General features: G+C 49.2%; 2 protein-coding genes across 3 annotated transcripts in view; one reads left to right on the top strand and one right to left on the bottom strand.

Annotated features, from left to right (window-relative positions):
* Ap2a2 (adaptor related protein complex 2 subunit alpha 2) overlaps nt 1–15,152 on the top strand; it is a 71,635-nt gene extending 56,483 nt beyond the window's left edge. For both annotated transcript variants that reach the window (XM_036199278.1, XM_036199285.1), the window contains exons 11-22: nt 1,587–1,769; nt 2,388–2,485; nt 2,722–2,953; nt 3,047–3,220; nt 5,978–6,141; nt 8,139–8,221; nt 9,963–10,052; nt 11,315–11,438; nt 12,110–12,226; nt 12,335–12,404; nt 12,484–12,618; nt 13,376–15,152. In XM_036199278.1, coding sequence (XP_036055171.1) covers nt 1,587–1,769; nt 2,388–2,485; nt 2,722–2,953; nt 3,047–3,220; nt 5,978–6,141; nt 8,139–8,221; nt 9,963–10,052; nt 11,315–11,438; nt 12,110–12,226; nt 12,335–12,404; nt 12,484–12,618; nt 13,376–13,453 — 1,548 coding nt within the window. In that variant the 3' untranslated portion in view covers nt 13,454–15,152. The remainder of the gene's footprint in view (nt 1–1,586; nt 1,770–2,387; nt 2,486–2,721; nt 2,954–3,046; nt 3,221–5,977; nt 6,142–8,138; nt 8,222–9,962; nt 10,053–11,314; nt 11,439–12,109; nt 12,227–12,334; nt 12,405–12,483; nt 12,619–13,375) is intronic.
* A 905-nt stretch (nt 15,153–16,057) lies between these two features.
* Nucleotides 16,058–18,095, bottom strand: part of Muc6 (mucin 6, oligomeric mucus/gel-forming) — a 30,183-nt gene continuing 28,145 nt past the window's right edge. Inside the window, exons 32-34 of the mRNA XM_036177762.1 lie at nt 16,715–16,817; nt 16,595–16,620; nt 16,058–16,235 (exon numbers count right to left, since the gene is read on the bottom strand). Of these exons, the coding sequence (XP_036033655.1) occupies nt 16,058–16,235; nt 16,595–16,620; nt 16,715–16,817 (307 nt within the window). The remainder of the gene's footprint in view (nt 16,236–16,594; nt 16,621–16,714; nt 16,818–18,095) is intronic.

An 18,095-nucleotide genomic window follows, 5' to 3' on the forward strand; every position in this document is an offset into this window, starting at 1 on the left:
ATCATTATCCATTCATCAATTGATGGACATCTAGCTTGTTTCCAATTCCTGGCTGTTATGAATAGAACAGCAACGAGCATGAATGAGCAAGTATCTCTAGTAGTAGGATATAGAATCCTTTGGGTATATACCCAAGAGTGGTATAGCTGGATCTTTTTTTTTTTTTTAAGACATGCCTTCTTTATGTAGCCCTGGCTATCCTGAAATCTCATGTAGATCTGTTTCCAGTTTGCTGAGGTTCTGAGAAACTGCCACACTGATTCACTGATTTTCTTAGTGGCAGTATGAGTTTGCATTTCCTTCAGCAATGAATAAGTACTCCCCTCTCCCTGAATCCTTGCCAGCACATGCTGTCATTTGTTTTATTGATCTTGGACATTTTGACTGGGGTAAGATGAAATCTCAAAGTAGTTTTAATTTGCATTTCCTGGATGACTAAGGATATTGAACACTTCTTCAAGTATATCTCAGCCATTTATATTTCATCTTTTGAGAACTGTCTGTTTAGTTCTGTACCCCATTTTTATTTATTCATTCATTTACTTACTCCCCCCCCCCCCCCCCCCCCCCCGAGATAGTGTTTCTCTGTGAAACAGTTCTAGTTGTCCTGAAACTCTCTCTGTAGACCAGGCTGGCCTTGAACTCACAGAGATCTGCCTACCTCTGTTGCCTGAGTGTTGGAATTAAAGACATGTGCTGCCACCACCACCTGGCCTTGTATCCCATTTTTAAATTGGGTGGTTCATTTTTTTGTTCTTTATATATTTTAGTTACACTCTATTAGATGTGTAATTTGTAAAGACCTTTTCCCATTCTGTAGTCTGTGCTTTGCTGGAATGATGGTGTCCTTGCCATACAGAAGCTTTTAAGCTTCATGAGGCCCCATTTATTAATTGTTAGTTTTAGTATCCATGCTGTCAGTGTGAAGAGACACCATGACCAAGACAACTTTTAAAATAGAGAATTTAACTGGAGGCTTGCCTACAGTTTCAGAGGGTTAGTCCATGAGCATCATGGCAGGGAGTGTGGTGGCAGGTAGGCAGGTATGGCTGCTGGAGCAGTACCTGAGAGCTCATATGGCCTGCAAGTTGTAGGTAGACTGGGCTTGGCATGGGCTTTTAAATAAAACTTCAAAGCCACCCTGTCCCCCCCCCCCCCCCAGTGACATACCTCCTCCAATAAGACCACACCCACTCTAAGGCTTTCCCACACAGTTCCACTAACTGGAGACCAATCATTCAAATATAAGAGCTTATGAGGATTATGCACAGGCTCATTCAAACCACCACACTTTGGAAGTGAGGTAAGGTGATGTAGGGTTGGGGTATGGCTGACCTCAGCCGATTGTCTTGAGTGTTAGCAGCTTGTCCCAGGTGCACTATTGTGTCCCTGGAGTTGACTAGCTTTCCTCACCTGAATCAGCTGCTCTCCACTCTCTGGGCCTGGAAAGATCTGCTGAAAGGATCTTCCTGTCCGCTCCAAGCTTTAGGTCCTTCTGCAGCCTGGCATAAGCTGTGTGCCAGCCTATTCTTGGTGTGTCCAGTAGCATTGGAAGCATCTTCCTGAGGGCCCTGTCTTCCCTGCAGGTACTGAAGGTGGCCATCCTAGCTGAGAAGTATGCAGTGGACTACACTTGGTATGTAGACACCATTCTCAACCTCATCCGCATCGCAGGCGACTATGTGAGTGAAGAGGTGTGGTATCGTGTCATCCAGATTGTCATCAACCGGGATGATGTGCAGGGTTATGCTGCCAAGACAGTGTTTGAGGTATGGTGGAGAAGAGTGTGCACCCTCACTAGGGGCAGTGGTGTCTAAGCTTGAGAGGACAGAGATGGGCCTCAGTGGTGTTGATTTTTTTCCCCCTTCTTGGTCTCAGTAGTGGTTATGCCCTGCTTTTTTTTTTTTTCTTTTTCAAGACAGGGTTTCTCTGTGTAGCTTTGGAGGCTGTCCTAGATCTTGCTCTGTAGACTAGGCTGGCCTTGAACTCACAGAGATCTGCCTGGCTCTGCCTCCTGAGTGCTGGGATTACAGGCATGTGCCACTACCCCCTGGCAGGTTATGCCTTTCTTAAGCTAATGCCCCTGCCAAGCTGCAGTTTGCTCTCACCCTAATCTCCAAAACCTGGGGGCTGTTGAGCGACTCCCCCCTATCCTATGTATGAGGGACATCATATGTCTGCTGTATCTCAGGCCCTGCTGTTGGGCCCTCTGCTGTTGGCACTGCAGCCAGCTTTAGGAAGCCAGGGTCTGCCAAGGCTTTAGGAGGAAACTCTCACTGACTTCAGAATGCACTTTTCAAGGGAGGACCCAGCTGTCTTTGCTGTAGCTTCACTTTGTGCCAGCTGCCTGTTCTGTGGCCTAGCTCCTGGTGTTCCCTGTTTCACAGGCATTGCAGGCTCCAGCGTGTCATGAGAACTTGGTCAAAGTGGGCGGCTACATCCTGGGGGAGTTTGGAAACTTGATAGCTGGGGACCCACGATCCAGGTAAAAGACCCCAGGGAACCAGGGGTATGCACTGCACTGGACTGCCTTGCTCCCTACACTGCTTTGACATTCTGAGGGAGGAGGAAACCCCTACACTGGGAGCTGGCAGTGTGTCCTCCTTAAGGAGGCACTGCTTTGGCATAGGGTCCCCAGTGCAGGTGCAGGCTGAGCACAAGGCAGCACACGAGACAGGTGAGGTAGTGTGACTCCCGGCTGTGCTCTCTGCCTTTCTCAAGCCCTCTGGTCCAGTTCAACCTGCTCCACTCAAAGTTCCACCTGTGCAGCGTCCCCACCCGGGCACTCCTGCTGTCCACCTACATCAAGTTCGTGAACCTCTTCCCAGAGGTGAAGGCTACCATTCAGGACGTGCTCCGCAGCGACAGCCAACTCAAGAATGCAGATGTGGAGCTGCAGCAGCGGGCTGTGGAGTACCTGCGCCTGAGTACTGTTGCCAGCACTGACATCCTGGTGTGGACTCCTGCCTGAGCTGTTTGGTGCTGGGGCCACTGGGCTGGTACTGGGTGCCAGGGTGGCCACACCAACCTCTAGTCTTTTTAATAGGCAACTGTCCTGGAGGAAATGCCACCCTTCCCTGAGCGTGAGTCCTCCATCTTGGCCAAGCTGAAGAAGAAGAAGGGCCCGAGCACAGTGACTGACCTGGAGGAGAGCAAGCGTGAGCGAAGCATTGACGTGAATGGGGGCCCTGAACCCGTTCCAGCCAGCACCAGTGCTGCGGTGGGTCCCTGCCACTGTGTACCTGGCACCCATGAGGGCCTCATATTCCAGGGTTGGGAATGGCAGGGCTGGTGTCTATGGGAAAGCTTGTGGGTAGGTACTCAGAAGTGGAGTCCAGCTCTGGACATGTGGTCAGGTGTGCCCCTGAACCTAGGGTCTCCAGGGCAGCCTATTCTATGGGATGAGATACTGGCTTCTTGGGACCAGGACCTGTGGCTCTCTGTGATGACTTATTTTTAGACCTGAGACTCCACACTCTTCTGTAGGAGAACTGGTGTGTGTTCTCTATAGATTTAGAATGGTTTGCCTTTTTCCTCTGGGCGGTTTCCTGTAGTGACTGGAGTAGAACAGACTTCCCCTTGAGGTGGCACAGTGAAAACGTTCCTGTGGACGGAAGAAGTAGGAGTACTGTTGGAGCGGGCCTGTCTTTCTCCAGCTAAAGCAGGACTAGAAATGTGGTCTGTGACCACTGTGACCTGGGCTGCTGTAGATGAGCTTCATCAGATGCTGTAATCCCAGGTTTTTCCAGTTCTTCTCTGACCAGCCTCGCTGTGACCCTGTCCCCTTTGGGAGGTGAGGCGTAGTACCCCTGTGACAGGACATCTGTGTTGCTACTTTTGTAGCCACATGGGGCGGGGGACCAGGAGCTCCCTCTGTCCCCAGCCTCCCCATTCTCTTTTGTGCTGGCCAGCAGCAGCAATTAGGCCTGTTCCTGGCCTGAGGCCTGGCAAGGCTGTCACTCATACCTGTGCCCCTTGCATGACAAAGACTGGGTGTCTCATTTATTTGAAGTAATATTCATCCACAGTGTCACATGCCTACCTCCACATGAACTTATACAAAGCACAGCACGTTGGCTTCCCTGCCAATATATTTATTTGAAGTAATATTCATCCACAGTCTCACATGCCTACCTCCACATGAACTTATAGAAAGCACAGCACGTTGGCTTCCCTGCCAGTATACTTCTACACTCAGCATTCCTTGCTGAGGCACACTCTAAGACCTGGCCCTACTTGAAGGAGTTCCTATGGCTGGGACAGACCATTGCCACCTGTGTTCAGGGCACATGCAGCCACAGAACATGGCTCTGCACAAGATGTACTGTATTAGAATGGCTTCAGGATCTAGTTTCCTGATGTTTGCCTTCGTGAATGACCAGTAGGATGTTCAAAAGTCATTCAAAGTGACTCTTGAATACAGGGTCTCATGCCAGTAGCACTCCACATTTATAGACTGGTCTGGGGAGTTCTGTGGGTAGCACACAGGTGTGTTAGTCAGCTCTGGTGTGGCAGGGGCACCTTTAGGTAAGTCAGGTCTGGGAATTGAATTTGGGGTGACAAGCTGTGCCTTGTCCTATGTGATGTAGTAATGAGTTCAAGGCTCCTCCTCCTCCTGCTCTTTCTCCTCCTCCCCTCTTCCTCCTCCTCCTTCTTTTCTTTTTTCAAGACAGGGTTTCTCTGTGTAGCCCTGGCTGTCCTGGAACTCCTCCGTAGACCAAGCTGGCCCAGAACTCAGAGATTCCCCTGCCTCTGCCCCTGAGATTAAATGCATTTGCCACCACCGCCTGGCTTCAAGGGCTCTTTTCTTGTGCTTTCTCCTGGACTGGAAAGCAAGGGTTTTGTAAGAAGTGTGTATGCTTCTTCATCTGCTTTCTCTCATAATGGAACTGGACTTAATGCTGCGCCGAGAATGCATCTCCAGCAAGCTGATTGCTTACCTTTGCATCTTTTTATTTTATTTACTTTTTTGAGTCTTACAGGTTTATTGATCAAATTTGTTCTTTGATTACCGTCTTCCCACCCTCCTGTCTCTCCTCACCTCTTCCACCCACTTTCCTTCCTGGACGTTTCTTTCATTCCCATCAACAACCCGTTGTGGATGAGGGAAGGGTTCACAGGGCTCTAGCCCTTCCTGATGAACTTTTGGCTGTTGACAGATTCTGGGAGAGATGGAGTCATTGTCTTCACTTGTGTGCCCACTGCTGAGCCCACCAGGTTCCAATAGATAGCTCCAAAACCATGCTTATGTAGATGGCCCTTGTTAAACTCAGATCACTCACCAAAACTTTTCTGTTGTTGTTTGAAACCAAGTCTTCATATTGTAGCCTGGAATTCACTGTGCAGCCCAGGCTGGCTGAGAACTTGCTATGTAGCAGAGGATAACCTTAAATTCCCTATTTTCCTGCTTCCACCATGTGTAAACCTTACTTTTTTTGAACAGTTGACAGTAATGTGCATGGACTTATTTCTTTTTCTTTTTTCTTTTTTGGTTGTTTGAGACAGGGTTTCTCTGTGTAGCTTTGCGCCTTTTTCTTGGAACTCACTTGGTAGCCAAGGCTGACCTTGAACTCTCAGAGATCTGCCTGCCTCTGCCTCCTGAGTGCTGGGAGTAAAGGCTTATGCCACCACTGCCCGGACTTATTTCTTAACCTGTACATTTCAACCTTTCTGATGGCAAAACTTTTTTTTTTTTTTCTTTAAGAACTTCGTTGTTTTGTTCAAATAGCATTTGCGGGGTGCAGACGGTTTTCTAGTTGTGTGAAATTATGATGGTGTTGTGAGGTGAATGTCTTCATCTGGACTCATGGGTAGGGAGGTGGCCAGCAGCCCTCTCTTGCTGGTCTGCAGTCTCTGGACTGCTCACTGCCCCTTCCCCCCACCTCCCTGTTACTTGACCTGGGAGTGGACACAGAGGGTCGTGTGGGTCTCAAGCATCCGAGTATCCATGCTGATGTTCCCTTTCCTTGTCTTGCAGTCTACACCTTCTCCGTCAGCAGACCTGCTGGGTCTGGGGGCTGTTCCCCCTGCTCCTACAGGCCCCCCTCCCTCCTCTGGCGGTGGCTTACTAGTGGACGTGTTCTCAGACTCAGCTTCTGCAGCTGCACCTCTTGCACCCGGCTCCGAAGACAACTTTGCCAGGTAGCCCAGTTTCTGAGGACTGCCCGGGAGGCAGGGTGGGAGCTACACCTTGCGGGTGGTTTTGTTCTTAGTCCCTAGCACCTCCTGGGTGCTATTAGAGAGGGGCTGGTGTCTGACAGGCCGAGCATGTGAGTGCCTGGGCTTTGGAATCTGATGGTACCTTTACTGTCTCTTCTCTTTGAGACATTTGATAAGAACTCTGAGCTTGTTTCTTCTTCCCACTTACTCCCAGCCCCCCCCCCCCCCCCCCCCCACCCCCGTGCCCTGTGCTTCCAGCTCTGTCAGGTTGTATTTTTGTCTTCCTCTGGCATAGACCCTTTGTAAGGAAATCCCCCTCAGCTCTGTGCATGGATAGCTTCCTTCTCACCATAGCCTCAGCCTGCCTGGTCTCTTTTGCTGACTCCATGTATGTCTTCCACTTACATGCCCTTTGTCCAGCTACTTGCTCTGTTTGGGATCACTTTCCTTCTTGGATGGTTTTGTGGCTTCCCTGCTGCTAATTACCCCACTTGTGTCCTGGTTCGTGGCTGATGTGGGGCTCCTCACTTCACCTCCAGTGGCAGTGGATTTTGTCTGGGGGAGATTAGAATGCATCATAGGATGGCCTTTGTTTTCTGCTGGAGATGATACCAGGATTCTTGTGGTTTCAGAGTTTTCGTTTCCTTGTATTCATTTTGCACACGATCCTTCCTTCCTGTTAGGAAATGTGTGTTTGGAGTGTGTGTTGGAGCAGACCTCTGATGGCTTGAGAGTTGCTGAGCTTGGTATTTGACATAGAAAACTCAGCTTCCCCGACCCTTGTTGAAGAGGCAGCGTGGGGTCCAGCCGTGTCCTCTAGTTTTGACAGGGTCCGTATCCAGGAGGCCTTAGCCTTGCTTTGTCGTCATTGCTCCATGGCCCCCATGGGCCCTGGGTCAGCTGCTCCCTGGTGTCCTGTGAAGATGGGCGTGGGGAATGGAAGTGGTGGTTGTTTGCAGACCTGAGTCTTCCTCTGTTGATGTAAGCTTCTGGTATATGCTTCCAGCTCCAGGAGGCCATGTACCTTTAATTTTTCCTTATCCTGGCCTGCTGGCCTGATCCTTGATACCGTCTCTTAAGGTTCCATGATAGTTTTTCAGGACACTAGCCTGTGCAGGGATTTGCCTGTCTTGGTTTTGATGTGGCCATGCAGGGCTACCACATGATGTTTATTTGGTGCATTGTGGAAGGACCTGTAGTGCAGCAGGCATGAGGGAGGTTGCATCCTCCATAAGCCTGACATGACTTTTCACCTGAATTCCATTAGGTCAAGTGCAGTTGAAGTAACCTTTTGGAAATAGCCAGCCATACATGGATGGCAGGGCTTCTTTATCATTTGGGTGATAGGTTGATACCCAGATCCAGGTGTGTGAGCCCCCTAACCTCTGCTCAGGCTCCTTGAGTAACATCCACGCTGGGCTGGGTAGAATGCTAGCCTAGGGTGGCGGGCCCTATGCTAGAGTTTGGAGCCTCAGGCCAGGCTTATGGCTCTGCTGCCCAGCCACATCCTACGAGGGAACAGTCATTCTCATATACATTGTTATAGATTCTCAGAAGTGTTTGGAAAATGGTTTCTTATACTGAATAGACAGTGTTGTATTTTGAGACATCTCACTGTATTCAGAGCTGGGCAGATAGCTGTTGGGTTGTGGCCTAGATGACTTGGAAGAGCTGGTGGCATTTGGGCCTTTGGTGTGTTCAGAGGGGACCAGCAGAGCCCTTCTGCCCTGAGTGCCCAGGCACAATGTGATGGCCTCACTGCAAAGAAACAGCTCTTACATATCCCAGTGACAAGACTGGAAAAGGGAGTTGAGGTGACTGGTCTAGGGCAGAGGTCACTCACCTTGGTCCCTGAGTCTACTCAGGTGTGCATTGAGACTCCCAAATACTTTAAGCCCTTTCTGAAACAAAGAAAGGGTGTTTCTTTGTTTCCTGTGGGTGGCTCTGAGTGACGACGCTTCACTATCCTTTTCTCTTAGGTTTGTTTGTAAAAATAATGGTGTTTTGTTTGAAAACCAGCTGCTTCAAATTGGACTTAAGTCTGAATTTCGGCAGAATTTAGGTATGTATTTTCCTTAATGAAAATTTCTTCAGAAATTATTGGAACTAGCCAACCATGGTGACACACATCTGTAATCACAGCATTTGGAAGCAGAGACAGAATTGTGTTTGAGAGCACTCTGGGTTATATAGCCGTTCTAGGGAAGCCCAAGTTCTTTAGCAAGAACCCCACAACCAAAACAAAGTTTTTAAAGGCAGGCGTGGTGCTACATCTCTAGTTCTAGCACGTGGGAAACTGAGGCTGCGGGATTGTCATCCGTTCCGGGCCAGCCTTGGTAGTGTGTAAGAGCCTGTCTTAAAGAAAAAATAGGGGTTGGGGATTTAGCTCAGTGGTAGAGTGCTTGCCTAGCAAGCACAAGGCCCTGGGTTCGGTCCTCAGTTCTGGAAAAAGGAAAAAAATAAAAAATTAAAAAATTAAAAAACAAAAACAAACAAACAAAAAAAAACCCAAAGGAATTAGGGGGAATTATGTAATGAGAAATGTTTGTAATTTATATACTGACAGGTATGGGAAATTGGATGGTGGGGATGGCTATGCATTACTAAGCCATTGCTGCATATGTACTTTATCACGATTACAAAGGGAGGGAATTTTCTTGAGTCCTGAAAGAAAACATTTTGCCCATCGAACTGTTGGAGTTGCTACTAAGATGGGTTTGCTGTCTGTGAAAAAGGAGTAGGAGCGTGGGAGACGACGAACAGCATGCCTGCCCTGCAGGAGCTGTGGGATGCTGGGCACCAGTCACATTCCTCTGAGAGATGCCAAGCTGATGAGAATGCCCCTGTGCCTGGTGATTTCACCAGGTTTGGTTGAGGAGGGAAGCTAAACTGCTCTCTTTTCCAGAACTTTTGGTGTTTGGTTTCTTTTCTGAACCCTAAGGGAGTAAATGTCGACACGGGATCTGGCCCGTTGGTTGATACAGGGAGCGTGTCCTGATTGGTCACTGGAGGGGGCATGGCAAGTTTGAAGGACGGTCCTGGCTACTAGTATCACCAAATGGGTCAGCTGGTAGACACCAGTGGAAGGTATCTGGGGTGGGTCTAGGTGGCTTCAACACAGGCAGACTGGTCCCCAGAAGGCTCTGGGTGTCCTGTTTGTGCCATTCAACCTCCTGACTCCGTGTCTTCGGTTCTGGGTCTAGTTTACAGTAATGTGGCTTTCACCCTTGAGTAACTACGTAAGGAGGAGGCCCTCGGGCAGGTGTGAGAGGAGGGTACCTCCTATTCCCCCATTTCTAATCTTACCATGCTAATTTTTTATTTGGCCTTATTTTTCTGTTTGAAATAGGTTCTCATGTAGCCCAGGCTGTCCTCAAATGTACTATATATCTGAGGCTGGCCTTGAACTCCTGATTTTCCTGTTTCCACTTCCCAAGTGCTGGGATGACAGGTGAATGTTATTGTGCCTGACTGCCATGCTACTTTTAAACTAGAAGCTTGGTATGATGGCTTATGTGTATAATCCTAGCATTTGGAAGGTTGAGACAGGAGGATTGTCATGAGTTCAGGGCCAGCCAGAGATACATACATAGGGAGATCCAGGCTAGAGTAAGCTACATACTGAGACCAAACAATTGTTTGGTTAACCAAAAATTTAGAAAAAAAGTTGTTTTAATTTTAGCAATAGTCATAGCTCACAATAAATACATTCAACTGGGAATTTCAGGGGCTACTTTTGACTGACTGTTCATGGTAAGTATGACATAATGTATATAAAATAAACTATTTCTGTTTCCTCTTAGGCCGGATGTTCATATTTTATGGTAACAAGACCTCCACGCAGTTCTTAAACTTCACTCCAACACTAATCTGTGCTGACGACCTTCAGGCTAATATCCTTGATTATTTCTAGGCTCCCGAACAGCAGACAACAATTGGGGTTAGAGGAAGCATTAAGGGGGCTGCTCTTGTTCATATGGCAGTGTTTTCCATGGTTTAGTAAAATCAGGGCCTTCACTTTGAGTTGACCCGATGGAGTATCAGACGCCACCCACACGGCTGTCCCTCATCTGGTTATAGGAGCTGCTTCCTTTGCTTCCTTTGCTCTCCTGTTGATATCATTTGCCCTTTACCCTGTGAAGTCCCCCAACAGGAGCTGTGGCCGAAGGCAGAGTGAGTCTATGGTAACTAGCCAGTATGGAACATCTCACACCTGCTGGGCTTCTGTGTGCTTTGGCACATCCTTTGCTCAGGTAGAGGATGGCTCTATGTGGCCACTAGGAATGGTCAGGAATGTTGGATGGCTTCAGCTGAGCGGCTGTGAGAGAGGGACAGCTGGGGTCTGCTACAGTGTGCAGAGTAGGGTTCACAACAGCTGGGGATGCATGCCTTGGGCTCACCTCATAGTATGTAGAACAACGAGTGTCATCTTTGTAGTAGACCTGTGTTTATTTGGAGATGATATATTTAAATATAGAACCATTTGGAAACAAGTCAGAAACAGTGGTGTGGTGTTTAGGCATGTGGCTCAGTGGTAGAATGCACACTTACGCAGCATAAACAAGAACCAGCTCATGCTGGTTCCATCTCCTGCATTTCCCTGCTATACATACAAAGGACTGATGCATATAGAACTATCGTCTATGTGTCTCCTTCTCCTGGGCTCCAAGGGGTTATGAGCTGTGGGCACAGGTTGCCATACAGAATGCACAGGGAAGCAGAAACTGCCCAGGTCAAGCTATGGTTGCATAGATTTTAGATGCAAGAGTGTTACAGTGAGCTTAGAGGCTCCTGTTCAGATGTGTCAGCCTCTGGCTTGCATGAGTATAGAGCTACACTGATCTGTAAAGCTGTGTGCCTTTGAGTTAGTAGGCATGGCTTCTGCTGAGCACAGCAGGAGTCATCACATAGTTCCAGAGCTTAGTTCTGCAGTGCCAAGGCCAGTATGCTGCTAGTGTACAACTTGTAAGGTCTTTCAGAGAAAGGGAATAGCCAGATCCGTATGACTGTGGGTGGTATGGGCCAGTGGGACATGTTGAATGGTGGAAGGACAGGTTGGCAAGGTGATGTGTATAGGGGACCCAGTTGCTGTCCGTTATGGGTGGCTGTGCTGGGCCCATTCTCCCTGCCTGCTTGGACTCCTTAATGTTCTCACATCTGAACCTGCAGACCAAGCCTGTGGACCCAACTGTGGATGGGGGCGCACAGGTGCAACAGGTGGTCAACATTGAGTGTGTATCTGATTTCACAGAGGCACCTGTCCTCAACATCCAGTTCAGGTGAGGGGTTGTGCTTCTCCTCAAGGGAGTTAATTAGTTACTGCTGTGCCACTGTGCATGCCTGCAAAGTACTGCCAGGCCTGGAGCTTCCAGAGTATAGGAGCAAATGGGGAAGGAGCTGACTTCTGTGACCATGACGTGTTACCCATGGGGTTTGAGTCTCCTGTGTAGTCTGCAGGCTAGGCTATTTCTGACCCAGATGATTCTGTGGTGAGAAATGGAAGGGCCTGCTTTCTGGGAGGCAGAGAGCCAGGCTCTGCGCTGCCTGCTGAAGCTGGCTTGAAAGGCCATCTTGAGGGATAATAGTAGCAGGTTTGGAGCTAGACTTCTTTTTAGTCATTGCAGTGGTTCCTTGTTGGGAAGCTACAAGGCTCATGGATTTGGTAGTCTACTTGGGCCTGTCCTGGGTCTTCGTTTGCCAAAGGAGCAGGACTGAAAGGAACTGGTCCTCTGACACTTGGCACAAAGCAGTGCCTTGGTCCCTTGCTCACCTGTGAATGCTGTAGATCTGGACTGCCGCTGGAGGGAGGGATGGAGAATGTGGCTTAGCCCCTCCAGGAATACTTACTGCTGGAATGCAATCTTTGTCCCTTCTCTAAGCGCTGAAGACTCATCAACTGGAACATTTTGGCCAAGCATTTGTTCTCCATAACATGGCTCTATTGTTATAGGTATGGTGGGACCTTCCAGAATGTGTCTGTTAAGCTGCCCATCACACTCAACAAATTTTTCCAGCCCACAGAAATGGCTTCTCAGGATTTCTTTCAACGTTGGAAGCAGTTGAGCAAGTGAGAGGGCTGTATTATGGGTGGAGAAGGGAATTGGGGGGCTGTCCCTGGACAGGATGCTCGATGGGTCTCAGCATGGCTTTTAGTACTAAAAGCTGTCTTTTATAGTCCACAGCAAGAAGTGCAGAATATCTTCAAAGCAAAGCATCCGATGGACACAGAGATCACTAAAGCAAAGGTAAGGGTGTATGGTGATATAGCTGAGGCAGATGTTGTTATCAGTGCATCCTGACCGATTATCTCTTCACTCTGTACAGATTATAGGATTTGGTTCTGCACTCCTTGAGGAAGTTGATCCAAATCCTGCAAATTTTGTGGGTGCTGGCATAATACATACCAAAACCACCCAGATCGGCTGTTTGCTGCGCCTGGAGCCAAATCTGCAAGCTCAGGTGAGGTCTCCACAGTAGGAGGATGGATATGATTGTGTTGCTTTTTATTTTGGTGAGGTTTATTTATAGAGACATGCAGATTCTAAGTGTTGGTGGTCATGGTGATGGTGCAGACACTTAGACAACTACTGGCCATCAGAGCACATAGATCTCCCTCTCCTCACAGAAGGCCTGGTGTGCCACCGCATGCCCATGTAGCAGCCTAGCCTGAGCTGTGTGTGCAGCTTCCCTGGTGCTGACCTGTTCTGCCCCCTCTCTGAGTGGTGCACATTCTGCTTGCCAGCAGTGCTCCTCTAGAGACTCCGGCCTGTGTGTTCTGTTGTTTGTGGATGCTTGTTTTCCCAACACTGGGGTGCTTTTGGGGTGTGGTGGTCGGCTCAAAGGTAGTGCATAGTTAACTTGATGAGAAGCTCTCAAGCTGGTTGTGAATGGTGGTGCATGCCTGTAATCTCAGTACTCAGGAAGAGAAGGCAGCAGGAGTACCAGTTCAAGGCCAGCCTGGGCTACACAGTCAGACTGTGTCTCAAAATACAAGACAAAAGAAAGAGCCTTCCAGAGTGACTGGCTGACCCCCACCTTCACTAACAGCCACTCTCCCTTGCTGCAAACACTTGCTTTTATTAGACTTTTCTATTTTGACTGGTGAAACAGTGGTGTGTCGGGAGGGGCTGCTGTGAATGGTGAGGCCTGGACCACAAAAGCATCTGCTAAGAACCTGGGGCTCAGTGCCCGCTCACCCCGCTGCTCTCTGTTTCAGATGTACCGACTCACGCTGCGTACCAGCAAAGACACCGTCTCTCAGAGACTATGTGAATTGCTGTCGGAACAGTTCTAATCCACAGGCCAGAAGATCAGGCTCTCTGTTTGTGCGTCTCTCTTGTCTCTACCGTTTGTCTTTGTACCACACTGCAGATAAACACCCCTTGTCTGAAAAACTGCCACTCAAGGCACCTCCAGTCCTACACCTACAGCCAGCCCCTTGGGTGTGGAGAGAATACAGGACACAGTTTGAGAAGGGCTGCAGCAGGCCTGCCCCGTCAAAGAAGGGTGCCTGGGCCTGGAAAATCAAGGCAGCCCTGTGGTTCAACCTACAAATTAAAGGGAAATTAGAAGTTTTAACGAAAGTGGAAATGTGGTTCAAATTTTATTAAAATGCCACTGACTCATTCTCAGAATCCAGAAACAGCGCCATGTGCTTATAGGGTTAACACAGGATGTGTGGACCTGCTGGACGGTGACAACAGTGGCTTAGAGGTGTGTGGCCTCATGGGTTGAACCCTCATGGGGTTTGCAATAGCACTACTGATGGCACCGAAGTGCTTGTGTTTATGACTGTTGGCAAACTCCATGCCGCACTCCTGGCAGGGTCCTGTGCCTAGCATACCAATGTTCTTGAAGGGACAGTTGAAACATTTCACCACATAGTTGAGACCTTAGGTTTGCAGCATGGTGGGTAGAGGAGTTCCTATTGACTTTGGAAGACATGGACATCACCCATCTTTTGATTTTAATGAATGTGCTGTCTCTGTGGTACATTCTAGGGACTTGAAGGTTAATGGGTCAGGTGGTGAAGTAATAATTCATAAAGTATGCTTCTCTCCAGAGGGTCTTAGTTGGTGCCCCGGTATTGCATTCTCACTTCTGTGAAACCCTTGTGGTTGGGTGGAAAAGGGAGACCTGAGTGTGGTAATGGAGGGAGAGGCTAGGATGGGAATGGCAGCCCAGGCAGGTGCTGTGCTAAGGATGCACTGGACTTCCTAGCTTGAGCACTGGCAGCTCAGTTGTTAGTTAACCTCTTGTGAGCATTGCACTGTATGTGCAGCCCATCAGGGGAAGGGCATAGACCATGTCAGAAGCCTTGGGAGCCCAGGCTGGGACCCTGCACTCTGCCTTGAGATGATGCCCAGGATTGCCGTAGACTCAGTTGTACAGGTTTATCTGTACCTACGCAGCAGTGTTGATGACCCTTGTCATTAGAGCACTAGGTGTGCTCACATATGCATGAGGTTTTTTGCCTCAGCCTTAGGCTGCCAGCCTGCCATGGTGGGTTTGAGGACAGTGGCAGGGCTCCTATCCCATTCAAGCTCCTGCCGCCCCATTCTGTACAGCCCAGGCAGTTTCAGAGCAACCAACACCTGCTGTGCTGACCCCTTGTGTTCCATGAAGCCCTTGGTCTGGCTGTCATGTGTTGTGATCCACACTTGCCATGGCACAGGCTTGTGTTGCAGAAGAATGATCTGGCTGTGGCCACAGTGAGCCTCTGGAGTTCTCTTGCTCTAGTAGCTGGAAGGTGTGGCTCTCCATTATGTGCAATTCATGCACTACTGCCAGGACCATGTGGATAGCTCAACCTGTGTGGCTGTGGCTTATGTACCATGTGCTACCCAGTGGTGGTGTCTAGATCAGTAATGCCCCAGTACATGGAAGCTACTGGGGCACAGGCCTGCCCTCTGTGACTCCTGGGCCTTCATCAGTACAGTGTGCTTGTTCTCAGAGATTAAAAAAAAAATAAATGCTAGGACAGGAAACTGGAACATGTGTGTGATCTTTGTGGGGAGTGTCCTATACTGCCCTTAGTCTGTGCCCTGTGGAATTGAGTACTCCTCTCCTCTGTCTCAGTCTGGGGCTGCACATGACAGATGGTCCTTCTCTGGGGAGCCTGGAAGATAATGGGTTTCCCCACAGACTTGGCAGAATCCCAGATGGGTGCAGCACATGGACCTGGACAGTCCCAGGTCCTGGTGGCCTGGCCTGTGCAGGTGTTTGTGATGTCATGCTCAGGATTCTGGAAGACAGCAACAACATGTATGTACACACAAGGTTCTGCCTTGAAAAGAACCAGTTTATTTGCAATCTGCTAACTTGTTGGGTGATGGCCTCCTGCCCAGCGGGTGCCAATGCCTTTTGCTTCTCCCTGCCTCTGGGGAGACCTCCTTTCCTTGTGCCTCTTTGGTGCTTACCCTGCTGCCTGTCCCTACCCAAGGCTCATACGCCTACATCTTCCTGTTATCCCTATGTCTCTCCAGATGCCCTGCCCAGTCTTCCCAGCATCTGCTTTGGGTGTTCTGATCTCTTGGGTATTATAGCCAGAGGCTGGGAGGTGCTGTACAGGTGGACAGGAAATTCCCAGGGCATCAAGGTTGAAGAGATGTCTGTAGTTCATTTCCACTGAAGGCCTGTTTTGCTTGGTCAAGGTCTGTAGAAGGCAGGTGGTAGGAGGCTTTGCATGACAGCTGTTGCTCTGTTTCTCTGCTGTCTCAGGATGAGCCTTGTCCAAGGTCTCCTTGAGGCCATGCCCATGGCCAGTAAGGGGATTGCTTGTTACAAAAGTGTTAGGGAAGTATCAGGAATGGCTGTTTGTGTGTGTGTGTGTGTGTGTGTGTGTGTGTGTGTGTGTGTGTGTGTGGTCCCTTGTGCTCCAGAAACCACTTGCTGTTGTTTAGTCCTTGCATTGCAGGGGACTACATACACAGCTGCTGAACACTTGGAGGGTGAGTGTGAGCTGCTGACCTGGTGCATTGGGATCGGGGCAGGGCAGGGAGAGTCGCTTCTCGTAGGTGCTAAGGGGCTGGCAGCAGCCACAGCGGGTCTCCAGCTGCAAGGTGTCTGTATTGAGACTGCCAAGAAGCAGAGACCAGCAGGGTCAGGATTGATCCTCTCCCCCCAGGCCAGTCCCAAAGTAGAATGGTTACTAGCTGATTTGTAGGCCAGGCCCTCAGGAACCAGCATCTGCTCATGGGCAAGGAAAGTGTGGCCGGAGTGCACTGCCTAGATCAGTGGTTCTTAACCTTTCTAATGCTGCAACCCTTTCATATAGTTCCTTGTGTTGTGGTGACGCTCAACCATAAAATTATTTTCACTTACTTTATAACTAATTTGGCTATTATTAATCATAAGTAAATATTTGTGTTTTTTGATGATTTTAGGTGACCCTGTGAAAGGGTCATTCGATCCCCCCCCAAGGGTCATGACCCACAGGTTGAGAACCACTGGTATAGACCTCTGTTGGTCAGAGCAGGTGTGGGAAACACTGAGAGCCCAGCTCCTAAGAGGGTTCTGGTCCCTGCTGAGAGGAGGGTGTTTGCCAACAACTCACCTGACAGAGGAGGCGCAGAAACCCTGGCAACGAGTTAAAGTCACGTTTGCCATGCAGCCCTGGTAGATAATCTGTTGCTCCTCTTCCTGCAAGCTGCAGGCCCCTGGAGATGGAAGCCCAAGAGCAGGTCTCAGTCACTTCTAGTCCCCACGTGTCTCCCCCCCCCCCCCAGCTCTCTCCTCTGTGTAGCTCCTTATCCCTCCAGTGTTCAAGGCGTTCTGAAAGAATCTGGCATCGAGCCAGGCCCAGGTAGATCTGAGTCAGTCCCCAGTAGTCCCCAGTAAAGGTGTCTTAGGTCTGTTGGATATAGTACATGCTAAGGGCCAAAGGAGGGTGCTGAAGAATGTCCATGTCCCTCACAAAAGAACACACAGGATCTGAGAATAAGCATTCATTGTGCCACCTGGGCTAAGGAAGAGCAGAGAAAACCTTTTGCTCTGGGCTTCTGGAAAAGTTTCAGAGGCCATGGCAGCCAGTGACAAATGGTGGTGGTGATGCCTCATCAGACAGGCAGACTGTTGACCTTAGGAACCGCCAGTGTGGGCAGTGTGTGTTGGTGGACACCTGTAAAATTATCACTCAGGAGGAGGCCTATGTAGGAAGTCTGTGAGTTCAAGAAGAGCCTGGGTTACAAACTGCCCATGTGGTAGGTACTTAGATTAAAAAGTTAAAATGGGGTTGGAGGCCAGGGGGTGGTGGCGCACACCCTTAATCCCAGCACTCGCAGACAGATGGAGCTCCGTGAGTTCGAGGCCAGCCTGGTCTCCAGAGGGAGATCCAGGACAGGCACCAAAGCTACACAGAGAATCCCTGCCTCAAATAAATAAGTAAAGTTGAAATTGGGGTTGGGTTTAATCCCAGCCCTTGGGGGGCAGAAGCAGGTGGATCTCTATGAGTTTGAGGCCAGCCAGAGAAACTGTGTCTTGAAAAACAAAACAAAACTCAAAATTGGGGACAGGTAAGATGGTTCAGCAGGTCCCTAGAATTCACATGATGAAAGAACTGGCCCCTGCAAGTTTCCACACAGCACACACATAGTTTAAGTTAAAAATGATTTGTGGGTGACAGAGAGGCTCCATGTATCATCTCTCCCTTGTGCTTTAGTTTATTTCTGCCCTGCTTCTCTAAGAGGTTTGGGGAGGATCTGGTGGCCTTCTGTTCTCTCTCCTACTTCCTGAGGCCATTTTCTTGGGAAACAGCCTGAACTTAAAGTGACAATATGTAACCATAAGACAGGAACTGATTGCTGGCTCTGTGAGGACTTCCTGCAGGAGGGAGGCCTAGAGTATGTATGGGGAGCCTGGCCCCAAGGTGGGTGTCTTGAGAGGAACACTCAAATCAGGGGTGTCCTAGGAGTATGTGTTGAACTCGTTCCTGTGCA

This window comes from Onychomys torridus, chromosome 1 (assembly GCF_903995425.1).
Source record: "Onychomys torridus chromosome 1, mOncTor1.1, whole genome shotgun sequence".
Classification (NCBI taxonomy): Eukaryota; Metazoa; Chordata; class Mammalia; order Rodentia; family Cricetidae; genus Onychomys; species Onychomys torridus.